The 15,797-nt window shown below is 45.9% G+C and overlaps 3 protein-coding genes across 6 annotated transcripts in view; 2 read left to right on the plus strand and 1 right to left on the minus strand.

The window, feature by feature from the left end:
- Positions 1–249: 249 nt before the first annotated feature.
- On the plus strand, positions 250–6,390 carry TINF2 (TERF1 interacting nuclear factor 2). Of its 3 annotated transcripts, XM_019663082.1 has the most exons (9): positions 251–1,233; positions 1,383–1,487; positions 1,606–1,707; positions 1,785–1,892; positions 1,977–2,073; positions 2,247–2,706; positions 2,796–2,860; positions 2,968–3,059; positions 3,193–3,488. In XM_019663082.1, exons 1-9 carry the CDS (start codon positions 1,042–1,044, stop codon positions 3,328–3,330), a joined length of 1,359 nt encoding a protein of 452 aa, XP_019518627.1. In that variant the 5' UTR covers positions 251–1,041; the 3' UTR covers positions 3,331–3,488. The 3 variants fall into 3 exon arrangements, with proteins under 3 accessions (XP_019518628.1, XP_019518627.1, XP_019518629.1); XM_019663083.1 differs by lacking the exons at positions 2,968–3,059; positions 3,193–3,488 and adding an exon at positions 6,172–6,390 and having other exon boundaries at positions 250–1,233; XM_019663084.1 differs by lacking the exon at positions 2,968–3,059 and having other exon boundaries at positions 3,193–3,314.
- Positions 4,526–10,972, minus strand: GMPR2 (guanosine monophosphate reductase 2). 2 transcript variants are annotated; one of them, XM_019663085.1, is made up of 10 exons: positions 10,811–10,972; positions 10,267–10,381; positions 10,033–10,152; positions 7,852–7,935; positions 7,505–7,678; positions 6,581–6,662; positions 6,398–6,504; positions 6,181–6,223; positions 5,355–5,514; positions 4,526–5,170 (listed from the first exon to the last, which is right to left on the minus strand). In XM_019663085.1, the coding sequence occupies exons 2-10, from the start codon at positions 10,351–10,353 to the stop codon at positions 4,981–4,983; spliced, it is 1,047 nt and encodes a 348-aa protein (XP_019518630.1). In that variant the 5' UTR covers positions 10,354–10,381; positions 10,811–10,972; the 3' UTR covers positions 4,526–4,980. The 2 variants fall into 2 exon arrangements, with proteins under 2 accessions (XP_019518630.1, XP_019518631.1); XM_019663086.1 differs by having other exon boundaries at positions 10,752–10,972.
- Positions 10,973–11,205: 233 nt separating this feature from the next.
- Positions 11,206–15,797, plus strand: part of NEDD8 (NEDD8 ubiquitin like modifier) — a 9,594-nt gene continuing 5,002 nt past the window's right edge. Inside the window, exon 1 of the mRNA XM_019663092.1 lies at positions 11,206–11,340. Within this exon, the coding sequence (XP_019518637.1) occupies positions 11,323–11,340 (18 nt within the window). The 5' untranslated portion in view covers positions 11,206–11,322. The remainder of the gene's footprint in view (positions 11,341–15,797) is intronic.

Raw genomic sequence — 15,797 nt, forward strand, 5'->3', positions numbered from 1 at the left:
CACGTAATTTATTCGCTCAACAAAGAATACACTGTGTGCCAGGTTCTGTACTTGGTGATGAAATAAGTAGACATCAAGAAGGGTGACATGGAGACAAGCAAAACATTAGGGGCTGTCTGGAGTAAATGCACAACAGAAATTGGAAAATGGAAACTTTTATATTTTTTTAAATAACACGATACAAATATCTATATCTATATCTATATCTATCTATATATAGATATAGATATAGATATAGATATATATCAAACAGAAAAGTCCTCCCAAATTATCTACTCTCACCACCCAGAGAAAATCAGGTTAACAATCTGATGTATCTTTTCAAACTTGTAAAAGCGGGCGCCCTCTCCTGTTTTGAAAAAGGAACTGCTGAATTCTTACGGGAAGCAGCGCTCCACCAGGGAAGGCTTTGCAGCGCTTGCTTGGGGGCTGGAATTTAAGGAATCGTATTTCAGTGAGTGATAGCGATGGAGAGGGCCAGCGGCATGACCCCGTTTTACACACTAGGAAGTCAAACCTCAGAGAGGGGCGTGACTTCTCTGCAGACTCCGCAGACAAAGTCAGTGACCGCGAGGGCCCAGACCCGCTGTCACCGCAGCCAGGCAGCCGACTGAGGAACCTGACAGCGCGGGGGGAATGGGGAGCGGTGCCGTACGTCCTGGGGCGTGGCCTTGTGAAGCGACGTCACGTTTCCCCTCGCTCGCGGCCCATTGGTGATCCTTGCCGCCATTTTCCGGGTCAAGAAAGCTGGTCGGACTGGAAGGTCGGTAGCTCTCGGATTAGAAACAACGGTCCCGTTTAAGGCAGAGCGACCTGGTGCCTTTGGAGCCGGATATCTTCTCCATTCAGTCTCCTGTCCGAGTTGGGGAGAACGTCCAGAATTCTGGTGGACCATGGAAGGGCACTGAGTCGAATCGCGAAGTACCCTGGGCCCCGCAAAACATCCGAGCTACTGAGGGCCACCGGAAGCCACGCCCCTAGGAGAAGTCAAAGCCTCGCGGTGGAGGAAGAAACCCTAAGGACTGCCCCCGGGGCGGAGCAATGGCCACACCCCCGGGGGCCAGTCCCGCAGCTCTGCGGTTTGCAGCCGCTGCCAGCTGGCAAGTCGTCCGCGGACGCTGCGTGGAAAATTTCCCGCGAGTACTGGAGTTTCTGCGATCCCTGCGCGTTGCTGCCCCTGGCTTGGTTCGCTACCGCCACCACGAACGCCTGTGTATGGGCCTAAAGGCCAAGGTATTGGAGCCAGTGGGACCTGGAAAAGGAAGAGGGGAAAGGAGCGGGATGCGAGTACCTGACAAGGGCAGACCGCTTCGGGGGATGGGACCGATAGGAAAAGGGCAACTTGCTCCGAAATGGGGATTCTGAGCTCAGTACATTCACAGGTGGTGGTGGAGCTGATCCTGCAGGGCCGGCCTTGGGCCCAGGTTCTGAATGCCCTGCATCACCACTTCCCAGAGTCTGGACTTGTAGTGCGGGACCCCAAAGCTGTGAGTAATCTCTGGAACAGTCCCCACCCCGTTAACCCTTGGTGCAACGAAATTGCTCTTCCTTCCGGCCACTGGATCCTGGTGCCCCTAACGTGCCTGCCTTCTTTACCTTCAACAGACAAAGCAGGATCTGAGGAAGATCTCTGAGGCACAGGAAGCGTTTTGCCAGCAGGTGAAGCGGCTGGTAGAGGCCCCTGTGGATTTGGCTTCAAAACTGCAGGTGAGGCTGGCTGGCTTGGAAGCTCTGATGTGGCTATTTTCTCTAGTCCTTTTGACCTGCTTCTTTCTGCACTGCAGGAACTTCAACAAGAGTATGGGGAACCCTTTCTGGCTGCTATGGAAAAGCTATTTTTTGAATATTTGTGTCAGCTGGAAAAAGCACTGCCTCCACCGCAAGCACAGCAGGTTTTCCTGGGGCAAAACAGGGGGCAGAGTGCCGGGTGGTTGTATCAAGGACTGTGGTCTTCATCCCTCTCTCCCTGCCCACAGCTTCAGGATGTGCTGAGTTGGATGCAGCCTGGAGTTTCTATCACTTCTTCTTTTGCTTTGAGCCAGTATGGTGTGGATATGGAGTGGCCACTTCCAGGTATCAGGACTATCTGGGAGAACTAGGAATTTGGGGGTGGAGTGTTTAGCCTGAGATCTTTTGAGACAGCCAGCCCATTACAAGGGTTATATGGGCCTGAGGCATAAGAAGCCAGACTGAGTTGATGTGTTACTGTCTTCTCTTTATAAGGAACATTGTTGTGTTTTTTTTAGAGTGTTCTGTTACTAATTCAATGAACATGACAGAAGCCATGGAGCAGAGTCCTCCTCAGCAACCAAGACCAGCAGTCCACCATCCTCTGCCAAAAGCCAAGCCTGACCCATATCTTCCTCAGAAACCAGCCTCAAGGATGCACCCAGAACCTTCGGCTGGCCACCACTTCAATCTGGCTCCTCTAGGCCAGCGAAGAATCCAGTCCCAGTGGGCATCCACTAGGGTAGGCCATAAGGAGCGCCCCACAGTGATGCTGTTCCCCTTTAGGAATCTGGGTTCACCAACCCAGGTCATATCTAAACCTGAGAACAGGGAAGAACATGGGACACACATGGCAGATCCAGCAGGTGCTGTTGGTACAAGAGCAGCCTCCACAGGAAAGTCTCCGAGTCCAAACCAGACCCTGGGCGGAAGGGCTCTGAAGAACCCAGTTGACTTGTCTGCCTCAGAGCAAAAGGAGTGAGTGGAACAGTTGCTTCTCCCTACTAGCAGCACATTCCTTGCCTGGTTTCCCTTTACCCTATCTTCTTTGCTTGCTTCCACCCCAGGAATTGCTGGGATCGCTCCATGAAGTCTCTGAGAGTGGCATCACCTCCTAGGGCCAGGAAGCCAGGTAGGTATCCTGAGTGAGGACTGGGTCAGACAGCCTCCTCTCTTGGGGACTCCTGAGGGCCTATGTTCACCTAGAAGAGTACTTTAACTCTAGTTTTCTTCCGGCAGTGCATCCTCCATCTCAGTGCAGCCCTGTCATTACCATAGGGGACTTGGTTTTGGACTCTGATGAGGAAGAAAATGGCCAGAGGGAAGGAAGGGTAGGTAGGGAGGAGCAGAAAGCTGGGGAAGGAAGGGGATCGGGCACAAGACAGAAACCCACATGCTCCAGAGTATGGAGGGCTCAAGGGATGTTTCAGATGATAATAGGATTTCCCTACTCATTCTCTACAGGAATTTCTGGAAAACTATGAGAAGACAAAGTTTGACACCCTAATCCCCACCTTCTGTGAATACTTCACCAATTCTAGGCCCAGTGCCATGTCTGTCCCTCCCCATGACCATACAGACTCTAGAGCTCTAGACTCCTGATAGGACTGGGATGCCCTCTGCGCCCTGCCTGTCTCCTTCCTCCTCATGTCCACATGCAGTTTAGTGGTAATAAAGTGGAAGCCCAGGCTTGAGTTGCCTGACTACATCGCCAAAATTACTTTGTAATGCTTGATAATTAAACTTTGGATGTGTTAAAACACTGTGTTGGCGTGAGGGAGGGGAATTAAAGCTTCTGTAAGGTCAGCATAGATCATTCCTTAAAACAGAACTGGCTTGGGGCCAGCCCAGTGGCTCAATCAGTTAAGAGCGCGAGCTCTGAGCAACAGGGTCGCTGGTTCGATTCCCACATGGGCCAGTGAGCTGAAGGAACACGGCACCTTGAGCTGAGCAGCCGCAAGCTGCCGATGGGTGGCCAGATGACGACTGAATTTGGAGCTGAGCTAACTGCGCCCTCCACAACTAAGATTGAAGGACAACAACTTGGCTGTTCCCCTTCCCAATTCCCCAACACTGTTCCCAATTCCCCAATAAAATCTTAAAAAAAAAAACAAAAAAACCGAACTGGCTTCTCCAAGGGGTAGATGAATCCCTTTGCCTTTTTTTTTTTCCCCCTGAATATTTTTTTTAATTGGGGATCAGTGTGTTTTTTCCAGGCTCATCAACTCCAAGTCAAGTAGTTGTTTCAATCTAGTTGTGGAGGGCACAGCTCAGTGGCCCATGCGGGGATCAAACCGGCAACCTTGGTGTTATGAACACTGCGCTTTAACCAACAAAGCTAACCAGCTGCCCCTCCCTTTGCCCTTTTATTTCCCTTGGAAAGTGTTGTTCAGATGTGCCAGAAGGGTTACCAGGACGAATCTGGATGAAAAATTTCCTTTTGCTATTTGGAAAGTATCTGTGTGTCCTAATGCCAGAATACATACTCTATAATAAATTCTCATGCTGCTAGGTTACCTGGGGTGGTGGTACTAGAATGGAAATTCTTCATGAGGAAAGTACTCACTGTCCTTAACTCCAGTGGGTCAGTGCCACCTCCACCTCCACTTGCCCTGGAGCAGCACCCAGATGCCAGCCTTGTGCAGAAAGCCTCAGAATCTCTTTAGTCATTGGGATCTCTCTTTATTGAGGGATTTAAAATATGTAGGGGCCGGCTGAGTGGCTCAGTTAAGAGCTCGCTCAAGAGTGCGAGCTCTGAGCAACAGCGGTTCTATGCCCGGCCTGAGCTGAGCTGCCAACAGATAGATGGCAGGATGGCTCAGCTAAAAAAAAAAAATGTGTAAACACTTCTTCAGAGCTTTTTATATATTCAAAGATCGTATTTAATAAAGCTGATTAACAAAACATGATTCTAAAAGCCTACCTCTTCCAAACCACGGCCATATACTCGTTGAAAACTTATGTATGAATCAGCATCTTTTTCTTTTAATAATCTTCAAGAGCGGGGTCCCCAGATTCTCATTTGATTATCTTCATTTTCTTAGCTTGCCTTCCTTGCTTCCTCCCCAGTGAGTGCCCTGGGCATTTTGTGTGTGCAGATAGGGAAGTAACAGAATTACTGCAGGAGCTCTCAGGGGTGAGACGACAGGAAGTGACCAAATAATAGTCATAGTAGCTGGAATGGGGGAGGAGCCTGCTTGAGAGGCCCTGTCGCAGGGTGCTGGTGCCTTGGGCGGGCAGAACTGCTCAGGCCTAGCTCGCGTCACTGAAAATTGGATTCACCTGCTGGGTGACACGGATGAAGGTAGTTCTCCGGCTCAGCTCCTTCAGCTTAGCTGCTCCCACGTAGGTACATGTGGAGCGGATGCCTCCAAGGATGTCTCGGATGGTATGTTCCACATCCCCTTTGAAGGGCACCTCTACCATCTTACCCTCTGAGGCCCTTAGAGGAAGAAAAACTTTCTTATCTTTTCCTTCTGGATTCCTTAATGGATTCCAATGACTCGTCCCCAATCTCTAGCATTTAGTCCCAGTTCACTTTTCTCCCAAGAACTATATACCATCCATCTCCCAGCAGCCATGAGTTCTGCCACCACCCTACTCAGCTCCTGGGCCTCTACACATACCTGTACTCAGCCACACCCCCAGCATACTTCTTCATGGCCATTTCAGAACTCATTCCATAGAAGAGCTTGTACTTCTTGCCATCCCTCTCGATGAGCTCACCACCTGACTCACTGTGCCCAGCCAGCATGCCACCCAGCATCACGAAGTCAGCTCCTGCCCCTATCAATGAGGGGTAGAAAGATGAATCTGACCCAGGTGCCCACATGCCCACCCTCAGAAGCAACTCACCAAATTCTCAGTCCTGATAATGATTCTTGCATCTTCCTGGTTTTGTTCCCTAGTTGGCCCAAAACCCACACAGGCATGCTCCACCCTGACCTCTAGTCCTCAGTGGGCCTGACCTCTCCAAGAATTTGAAAAGAGCTGCAGGAGATGCCCTGCCTGGCTTTACTCTCTCCTTTTTGCTGCTTTTGCCACCTTCTGGTCATTTCTTTTTACTGTGCCCTGCTGAACAAGACTCCCTTCAGGTGTTCCTAGAGCAAAGGTCTCCAGCTTCAGTGTGAGCAAGGATCACCTGGGAAGCTGTGAAAAATGCAGATCTGCAGCCCCACTTCCCACAGCCAGATTTTGTAAATCTGAGATTCTGGCATTTACACTGTCCAACAGTCCAGGTTCTGACCCACACTTGGGAAAGTCCGTAGCAGAGTCTCAGGATTTCCCTAGCTGGCTTGCCCCAGGTAACACCACAGGCTTCAGGGTCACTAGTTTATATTATGAAAGAATCTGAACGGCTTCCCCAGCCTTTCTTGGCCTGATCCTAGACCCTCAGAGGTGACTCATCCTCTTTTATAAGGTCCTCCTTCTGTGCCCTCCCAGTGTCCTTACCGAAAGCCTTGGCCACATCTCCAGAACAGCTGCAGCCTCCATCCTGCAAAGTAAGGAGCACAGTCGGGACAGCATGGATTTCCCAAGCCCTCTCAGCGATGTCCCAGTGGCCCACCTCAAGCTGACAGGAATCCAGGAGTCCTGATCCACCTCTAGCAGAGCTCCCATGCACAGCAGAAAACCCAGATGTTTGGCATACCCTGCCCTTGGGCCTTACTGAAATGATGTGGCCTTTGAGGCCATGAGCAGCATCTGCACACTCCATCACTGCACTGAGCTGCGGATACCCCACTCCAGTTTTTTTCCGGGTGGTACACACAGAGCCTGAGAAGAATGTGACAAGGATGAGCGTGAAGTGCTCCACAGGTGTTTGCCAATGGCCCCTAATGAGCTAGCTTACCTGGTCCAATTCCCACTTTGATGATGTCAGCCCCAGAGAGGATCAGCTCTTCCACCATCTCTCCTGTTACCACATTCCCTGCCTGAGACAGCAATCAAGACAGAGCATTTTTAGGGTCAGAAACGAAGAGGAGGTTGCATGCTCTCATATATAGGATGCCAGGATCATGGCCTTCCAACATTATTACAAAGAAGCGTATCTGAGTTCCCACTATTGGGCCCCCTGAGAGCTTTTAGACTAGCCACTTCAAAGGACCTTGCTTCCCCAGCTGAGGTAAGAGGGTTTGTGGCCAGTGTCACTGTTGGACTAGGGAAAAGCTGGGGACAAGATCAAATCTGATTTACGGTAGATTTATCTCCTGCTCCCTACCACGAAACCCACACATATCCTTCCCTTAAGCTGTTAAGTCATAAAACCTCTCTGGCTTAGGGAAAAGGGGAAGACATGGTAATGCAGGCTAAATATCCATCTATACAGCTATATTTGCTTCTGATAGAACGAACAGAGTGACACCTCAATGCTGTGAAGAAAACGAGGCCTTGTCATCACTCCCCTAAGCTTGTAAAAAAAATAAAACATTGTTTCATGTGACCTCTTTAATATGATTGGAGTACTATATCCATTTCAGTGGGCCAGGTGTATATATACCACAGGTACATACAATGCCTAAACACATCATGGTTTGTTGAGTGATGTCAGGGACACTGAATTTACAAAGAGTATGTATCAAGGGTCAGAGATTGCAAAGACCAATAAATAAACATTTTAAGTGTAACCATGGATAATCACCCAGTGACATGATTAAGTGGACGAAGAAAATCATAATGCAGCAGAGGAGAAATTAACTGATATAACAAAATGGAATGACACGAAATAGTGGAAGAAGAGGAGGAATGTACCAACTACAGGGTAAAAGAAACATACCATGATGGTGTGTTCAGGGAAGCACTTCCGCACATCCTTTACAAATTCAACGAAGTGTTCAGAGTAGCCATTTGCCACATCCAGGCATATATATTTCACCTGGGGGATAGCTTCCAGGATCTGTCCCAGCTGCTCAAAGTCAGAAGAGCCTGTGCCTGAGCTGGCAGCCAAATGCTGTGGGAGAAAGAGGCGCACTGGCATGGGAGGCCTTAGACAGCCTATGGCATGTCAGAAATGACCTGATGAGCAGCCAATGGGTGGGGAGGTAAGGGTTGATCCCCAGGAAGCCAAAGAAAGATTCCCGGAAAACTGGGATAAGGAAGGGATCAGGGGAGGACCAGTATTACCTCAAGACAGTCAGGATTCTGGCTAGCAAACTCTTTCCACTGCTCGAGGCTGTAGTGTTTATGGACAGCAGTGAAGAGGGAAAACTAGAGAGAAGAACGAGAGCCATCAAAAAGGAGAGAACTTTATTAGGGTCTCTTTTTCTAGAAACAGGCCTTTACACTATTCTGAGGGAGAAAAGGACTGAAGTCTGGAAAAAGCAACTTGAAGAACTGAGGGGTTGAGCTGGGATTTTAGTTCAATCATTCTCCCTACAAATCCCAGAAGGGCTTTTTACCATAAGCTAGTACTGTCAAACACTCCCACCAAAGTACTGAGTCATCTGGATTGGATTTCACCTGCCAGCACAAACAGTGCTTCTGACTTAAGAGGTGACAAGGACAAGCAGTGGACAAAAAAGAGCCATGAAGAGGCTGTACAGAGCCTATACTGCCTACACTGACTCAGCCCCTCCTATGGTAAGCTAGTAGAAGAACTAACCTATTTTTGGTATCTCTGGTCAATTCAGCAAGTCTAAATGCTCACAAAAGGTAAGGCCTCAAGGTTAATGAATCCAATAAGGTGTTACCCGTCCTTTCACCATCTCCACTGGAGTAAAGGACAAATTTTCTTGAGACATAGACCAACCTGAAAGGTCTATTTCATTGAGTCTATTTCAGCCAACCAAGTTCAAGGACATAATGGTTTATCAGATTTGTATTCCCTAGCTCAACAGATTGCAAACAATATCCCAATACTTTGAGAAAGGCATTCAAAGGCCACTGTGAATGCTGGTGTTTGTACTTTAAAAGTGCAGACCTGCAAGCAGACAAGAGACAGCAGTTGATTGAGACAAGTTGATTGCAGCCAGCAAGAAACCCAAGGAAGTCACGTATCAGCCAGCAGTAAGGAAGGGTTATTGTTATAGTCACTCAGAGATTATCATCAACACTACTTAGCTAAAAGCTGGTATTGAATTCTGCTTTTTCAGCAACACTCTGCCATCAACATACTGACAGACAAAGAAAAATCACTCTAGGAGGTCAGCGGGCCTTGGAGATATATGGGCATGATGTGGCATGATGAGCACATCCAATTACATACCAAGGTAGAGATCTAGAAAAAGAAGCTTGCTTGCATCCAACCTTTTTATTATGACTGTGAGACTTGGCTCTATCTCTAAAATCTGATTTCTTTAGCACTCATTAGCAGTACTGAAAAGCCAGTCTCAACATAAAACATCAAGAAAGTGCCCACAAAATCCATGTATTACAGCATGACTGCTGACACTGAAGTCAGATTCACCATTCCTCAACTCTGCTGGACAGGGCAGGCGGACAACAGCAGGATTCCTAAATAGTTATTGCATAGCAACAGCACTATAGTACTAAAACTATAACTATCAACTTCAGAGAAATGACAGCAGACATTCCACAAAAACTTACAGCAATCAGCAACAGAGAAAGGGAGAAGTCCTTAAGGCCGACAGAGCCACAGGCCAGCAGAATCCACAAATCAGGACTATATGGATTAACCAGAAGAGTGCATATGTTCTCAGAGTGCCCACAGTAACTATCTACCTTCTCAGCTACAAGTAGAGAGGCAGGTAACATTACAGACAGAAGCAGCATCTTCTATTTTGAAAGTGAACAATAACTTGTATGTAAGAAAAACATTACATTTTGGGCACATCCCAGAAACTCCCAGGAACCTAAGACTTAAAATAAAGAAGAATATTTTTTTAAAAAAAGGATAGACGGCATAAAAAAAAATAAGCTGCTTCTCTTGAGGATCTTCTAGTTAGGAATTTTTGAATGCTCAAACCGTATTTAATTTCTGAACTAAAACTGTGAATGCTTAGTTTCCTAACAATGGTGTAACTGGAGAGATGCATGTGATTTGGGGGGGGGTGACCTGGGTGGTAGGAAAAGTTGGCAAGGTGTATTAACTGCTGGACAGGAGAAAACGGAAAGTTCTGTTCATATATCAGAAAAATGGGGACAAGACGTAGCTTTGAATCGTATTAACTCATATGGCCCTTTGAACTTAACAGATGAGGGGGCCTTATAAATGGAGAAAATAGTAAAATGGAGCATCTGGGCTGTTAATTGCCAAAGAGTTGATCTGGGATGGGGGTGGGGATGCAAATATCTCTGCAGTCAGCCCACATGATTGGACATCATTGAGCATAAGAGAAGTCCTACCTTACAGAGAACCTTAGCCATCTCAAAGGTGCCCACAGTATCCATATTGGCAGCAATGATGGGGATCCCAGTGTATATCTGCTTTGAGTTTCTAAACACAAAGGATCTTGTGAGATCCACCTGCAGATATGAACAGGAAAATGAGCATTTCATTCATCCAAAAAATAAGTATTGCACAAGGACAAGAGCCAGGAATCTTTCTCAGTCCTGGCCCACCAGGGGAAGCAGGCTCACCTCACTTCGAGACTTAAGGGTACTGCGTTTGGGCCTCAACAGGACATCCTTAAAGTCCAATTTGACGTCGATGTCGATGTGAGGCATGACGGGGGGCCTAGGGGTAGCGACCAATCTGAGGGATGGAAGGTAGGAAAAGTCATGAGGGGAGAGCTGAATCAATAGCATGTCTTAATGCCCTGTTAAGGCTAGCAGCAGCGCTCATCTCTCCTCTTGTTTAAATTGTGGAAAGTCAGGACACTAGTCGAGGCATGATCCCTGATGACTGTCACCTTCGACCCGTCCCATGGGTGCAATTATCCTCGACATCTCCATCCCAGGGATAACTGGGATGGAGTCGTGAGTGACTCCAGAAAGGTGCATTCCTTACCCCACTACTCTTCCTTCTCCCACTCCTGCAAAATGTAATTTGAGATAAGAGGTTGATTCGGGGCGAGAAGGGATGGAGGGGTCCTATAACCAGCTTCCGGGACAGGGGTACTCACTTCCTGTCGCCGTGGCCAAGGTGGCAGTTGACCGAAGCTCTCCTTGCTAAGCAACTTACCTCGTGAGCCTTGTGGGCCACACCAACAGGTTCCGCTAATAGCGGGAGAGAACGATTAACAGAGGAATTCCGCTACGGCGGCGACCGTGCGAGGCTTTCTGGTTAACAGAGTTCACACACTGAGGTTGCCGGTGGATCCGAAGGGCAGGAGACTACAACTCCCAGGGTGGAACGCGCGGAGCTGCCCCTGGCATGATGGGAATAGTAGTTCGTTCCGCCCTCGATTTTCTATTAGACCTGGCTTTCTAGGGACTCTCGGAATCGTAGAGGCATAGTCTCTGCTATAACTAAGCTGGCCTTCTTCTTTTTCTTTACGACGCCGCTGAAACGAAACTCGGGAGTATTCCTGAGACTTTCGGGAATCCCTGGGAAAGAAGGGGTGGGGGGGTGGAGCCAGGCAGTGACCCGGAAGCAGAAGTGACTCCCACAGGCAGAGTGCTGGGGAGCGGCAGCGGCGATCGCAGCGGTAGAAGCAGCAATTTATCTGTGTGCAGCTTCAAACTGGGAAGAAGATGCTAATTAAAGTGAAGGTGGGAGCACCTCCAGCCCTGCCAAGACGCAGTGGTACTGGGCTGGCCGCTGTGCCTTACGGGAGACGCGGGCAAGGGAAACCACGCCTTTCCCGATCCTGGAGGGCGCTGACAGCCTCGGGGCTCCGCGTGAGGGGTGATGGGAAGTAGGGGGACCCAAGAGGGTTTTGTTTGCTCCAGGCTGGCCCAGCCAGGCGACCGCTGGGTCTCTGCCATTCCTGCTTTCTCACCAGAACTGTGCTGTGACCCAGACGGAGGCCTCCTTTGTCTGGGGACTCGCTGTATTAGAACCCCCGAGGTCAGAGAGAAGGCTTAGCAGCAGCTTGGCTCCCCTCTCTCTTAGATTCTTGGAATAAGTTCTGATCTCCGTTCTTCATGCCCAGGTTACCTGTTTCTCCCTAACATAGGCTGCTTCCGAGCACAGCACAATAACGTTAGCCTGGGGGACCAGGGGCTTACAGTCACTAGACTGTAAGCCTTTGCTTGGTTGTCGCCGAGGTGTTGTATTTCAGCCAGCCTTCAGGAACCAAAGCTTTGAGTGTGTTCAATCAGCACCTGCCGGGCATCCTGGACCAGCCTCACTTCCTTGACTGAGGCAGGTTAGTTACCAGTGCCCTAGTTTTTGGTTCTAGTAGTGTTTACTTCATCTCCATCTCTCACCTCCCTTGATTTTTCACCAATTCCCAACCCTCATTAGTCCCATCTTCTATTTCCTCTTTTGTACCTGCAGACAGAAAGACAAAAACTAACTTATGCACTCTGCAACATTAGTTTGGTTTTTTTTACTGCTAAGTAAGTGTCATTATTTCATCAGCTCCTTAGTGTATTTACCATACATAATAGTCATTCTTAACTTCTTCAGTCCTTCCAAACCACCTCTTAGCTAAGGATTGAGGCCAAACAGCATGGCCAAAGATCATTGCTTTTCAAACTGAGTAGGGACCTATAAAAGTCACTAATTGTGAAATCAATTTAATGGGTCATGAGCAACACTAACAAAAGAAGAAAGATAATAGAAATATCAGCGAATACTGCTGGGTAAGGGTATTGTTTTGTGACTTGTCATTTTATATGTATATTACAAACGTATGTTTTACTAGTTCATATGTATTTCTTAGTGTGGGTCACTGTCAAAAAAGTGTGAGAAACACTAGCAGATGAATGCTTTTATCTTCTTAATGCATAAGGTTTCTTGTGTCCCCTTAGTACTCTCTTAGTCCAAAGAAGAGGTTTTGGTAAACTTTTTTGGTGTTCAATGTTTTGTAAAATTTTTTTAAAATCTCAATCTACACTAAAAAATTTTACCTCATGCCTCAGACAGACACAAAAAATTACTATGTATGATATGCTCTGATATTTTCAATTCCATTCTAAGGTGATTTCATAACCAATTGATGGTTGAGAACTGCAGTTTTAAAAAAAAAGACTGTGTTATACAATAGATGGGCTTCTCAACTTGAAAGTGCATAAGAATCACCTGGGGATCTCGTAAAAATACTGATTCTAATGCAGTGGCTCTGGTTCTAAAATTGTCAGTCTCCTTTCCTAAAACACTTTCTTTTCTGCCTTTAAACAGATTTCTCTGTCCTCCATCTTCCTTCGTTTTTGTTTGCTGCATTTCTTTATGTGTTAAATACCTATGAAAGCAATTAGTTTGCTATTAATTACTATACAAATGATAGGTTATATTGGCAGGGCTTCTTTGTAAAATACTCATTTTTCAACTTTTGTCTCCATGTAGCTGACTTCTTCCATATCTCTTTCTGCAATCCTTTACAAATCCATCTGTTTAAATCTTCCCTTGATACCTCATCTTCGTCTTTCTAAAATTAAATACGTCATCTCCTGTCTTAAGCGGTCTCCCCAATATTTATATATTGATCCCATCAATCTACCAGGAATCAGGAACTCAGTTCTTTAGAGTCATTTTTCTCTTATAGAACTTAATTTTTGCTTTTGATACCTCTTTTTGCTTGATTTTCTTTTCATTCCCATTATCCTTATTTTGTTCTGGGGCCTCATTAACTAGTTTTTATTTCTCTTTATTTCTCTGTAATACCTCCAACCAGGCTTTCTTGCCCCCATATCCCCTCTAAAGTTTGGAGTCTAAACCAAGAAATGATGTGCAAATTCATAATGTACAGATCTTCTTTAAACTTCTTTTTCATCATATTATACCCTTAGCCCAGATCCTGCATTGGTACCCTCTTAGTTGATTACTTTGGGCAACTGTCTACTATCTAAGCCCCAGTTTTCTCATTCATTTTTTTTAATTATTATTAACATAGCATAAAACACAAAGTTCTTAAGGGTTCAGTTTAATGAGTTTTTTTTGTTGTTTTTTTTAAAGATTTTTTTTTTATTGGGGAATTAGGGGGATAGGAACAGTGCTGGGGAATTGGGGGAAGGGGAACAGACAAGTTGCTGTTGTTTTGTTCTTCAATCTAGTTGTGGAGGATGTCGCTTCACTGGCCCAAGTTGGCACCATCATCGCGCTCTTCTCTGGTGAGGCAGATCAGTTGCCGGCTTCTGGACGGCCGCTCACTGCGGCTGCTGGCCGCTCACGCTGGCTGCTGGCCGCTCACGCTGGCTGCTGGCTACACAAGGTAGCCCATGGCAACCCACTGCCACAGGGGCTGCAGCCTACGCCGTCGCCGGCGACTCCCGGCAGCCCAGCTCCAGGTTGAGCTGTTGTTCAGCATCTTAGCTGTAGAGGGCAGTGTCACTGGCCCTCATATGTGGGATCCGAACCGGGGCCCTCTGGCATCCCAAGCGAGTTCTTAACCATCGCGCCACTCGGCCGGCCCCTAATGAGTTTTTAACTACAGTACACACCCATGGAGCCACAGATCTAGAACATTTTCACCCCTATGCTCTGAAGGTTTCCATAAGTTAATTTTGCTTGTTTCAGAACTTCATATAAATGGAATTATACAATATATAATTTTTGTATATTATATATTGTATATTACATATTGTATATTATATAATGTATATTTTGTATATTATATAATGCTTCTTTCACTCAGTATTTTGTCTATTTTTGTGTGTATCTGTACTTCCTTCTTATAACTGAGTAGTATTCCATTGGATGACTGTATCACAATTTGTTTGTCCATTCTGTTGATGGATCTTTTGGTTTCCAGTTTCTGGCTATTATGAATAAGGCTCCTATGAACATTATAATACAAGTCTTTTTGTGGACATATGTTTTCATTTCCTTTGGATGAATACCTAGGCATGGAATTAGTGTGCCATGTGGTGGCTATAGGAGTATGTAACTTTAGAAGAAACTGCCAAACAGTTCTTCGAGGGATTGCCCCGTTTTACATTCCCACCTGCAGTGAATGAACGTTCCAGCTGCTTTGCACCCTTGCTGAGTTTTCGTCATGTCAGTCATTTTTATTTTAGCTATGATAATGGGTGTGAAATGTTATCTCATTCAGATTTAAATTAATCAGTGTTGATTTTCACTCATCATAGCACTTTGTCATTGTACCTTGTATTTGGACAGTAATATTCAGGGCACTTCCTTGTACATAGGTTTGTTCTATTAATTGTATGGATCATTGTTTCTTGGTTGTAAATCTTCACTTGAAAAAGATTGTTGGCAAAGGCTGGATCACTTAATTTCTTTTATGTCCCTTTTGGTGCCTAAAGCAGTATAGTTTGTTGGGCTTAGGTTCATCATAGACTTGGTAAATGGCATTGAATGCTTTCCCAGGTCACATGACCAGATTTGAGGAAAGAAACCCAGTATGACATGATATATCAAATATATCTTTAAAAATTGTTCAATTACTTTTCTTTTGTTTTGTTTGTTTGTTTGTTTTTTAGCTGAGCCATCCTGCCACCTGTTGGCAGCTCAGTGGCAGCTCAGCTCGGGCTGGGACTCGAACCGCTGTTGCTCAGAGCGCGCACTTTTGAGTGAGCTCTTAACCAACTGAGCCACTCGGCCGGCCCTTCAATTACTTTTTAATTATGGACAATTTCAAACATACAACAGCACAGAGAAGGACATAATGCACCCTTTACCCTGCTTCAAAAACTATCATCTTATGTCTAATCTTATTTATACTCACCAACTCTCTTTACCTGATGTTTTATGAAGCAAATCTCAGTATATGTTGATTATACATGTTTCTGTATTTATCAGTAGAAAAGAACTCTTTTTTTCAGCGTAACCATAATTATCACACCTAAAAAATTAACAGTGACTTCTTAATGTCATCAAATTTACCCTATTGTCTTATTTGATTTTACAGTTTGTTTGAATCTGGATCCCACTAAGATCATACATTGCAGTTGGTTGATGTGTATTTTAAGTCTCTTTAAATCTGTAATTCCCACTTTTCCCTATTTTTATTGTTGAATAAACTAGGTTGTTTGTCCCTTAGAGTTTCCTACAGTTTGGATTTTGCTGATTGTATCTCCATGTTGTCTTTTTTTTTTTTTTT

The sequence above is a fragment of the Hipposideros armiger genome, unplaced genomic scaffold, assembly GCF_001890085.2.
Source record: "Hipposideros armiger isolate ML-2016 unplaced genomic scaffold, ASM189008v1 scaffold_385, whole genome shotgun sequence".
Lineage (NCBI taxonomy): Eukaryota > Metazoa > Chordata > Mammalia > Chiroptera > Hipposideridae > Hipposideros > Hipposideros armiger.

What these genes read in the sequence shown, in the direction of transcription:
- TINF2 (XM_019663082.1), top strand. Translation starts at nt 1,042, where the DNA reads ATGGCCACACCCCCGGGGGCCAGTCCCGCAGCTCTGCGGTTTGCAGCC. An exon ending in ATTTGGCTTCAAAACTGCAG is followed by an intron (nt 1,708 to 1,784) that starts GTGAGGCTGGCT and finishes TCTGCACTGCAG; the next exon opens with GAACTTCAACAAGAGTATGG. An exon ending in ATGGCCAGAGGGAAGGAAGG is followed by an intron (nt 3,060 to 3,192) that starts GTAGGTAGGGAG and finishes CATTCTCTACAG; the next exon opens with GAATTTCTGGAAAACTATGA.
- GMPR2 (XM_019663085.1), bottom strand. Translation starts at nt 10,353, where the DNA reads ATGCCTCACATCGACATCGACGTCAAATTGGACTTTAAGGATGTCCTG. An exon ending in AGAATCCTGACTGTCTTGAG is followed by an intron (nt 7,679 to 7,851) that starts GTAATACTGGTC and finishes TTTCTCCCACAG; the next exon opens with CATTTGGCTGCCAGCTCAGG. An exon ending in TCAAAGGCCACATCATTTCA is followed by an intron (nt 6,224 to 6,397) that starts GTAAGGCCCAAG and finishes CTTACTTTGCAG; the next exon opens with GATGGAGGCTGCAGCTGTTC.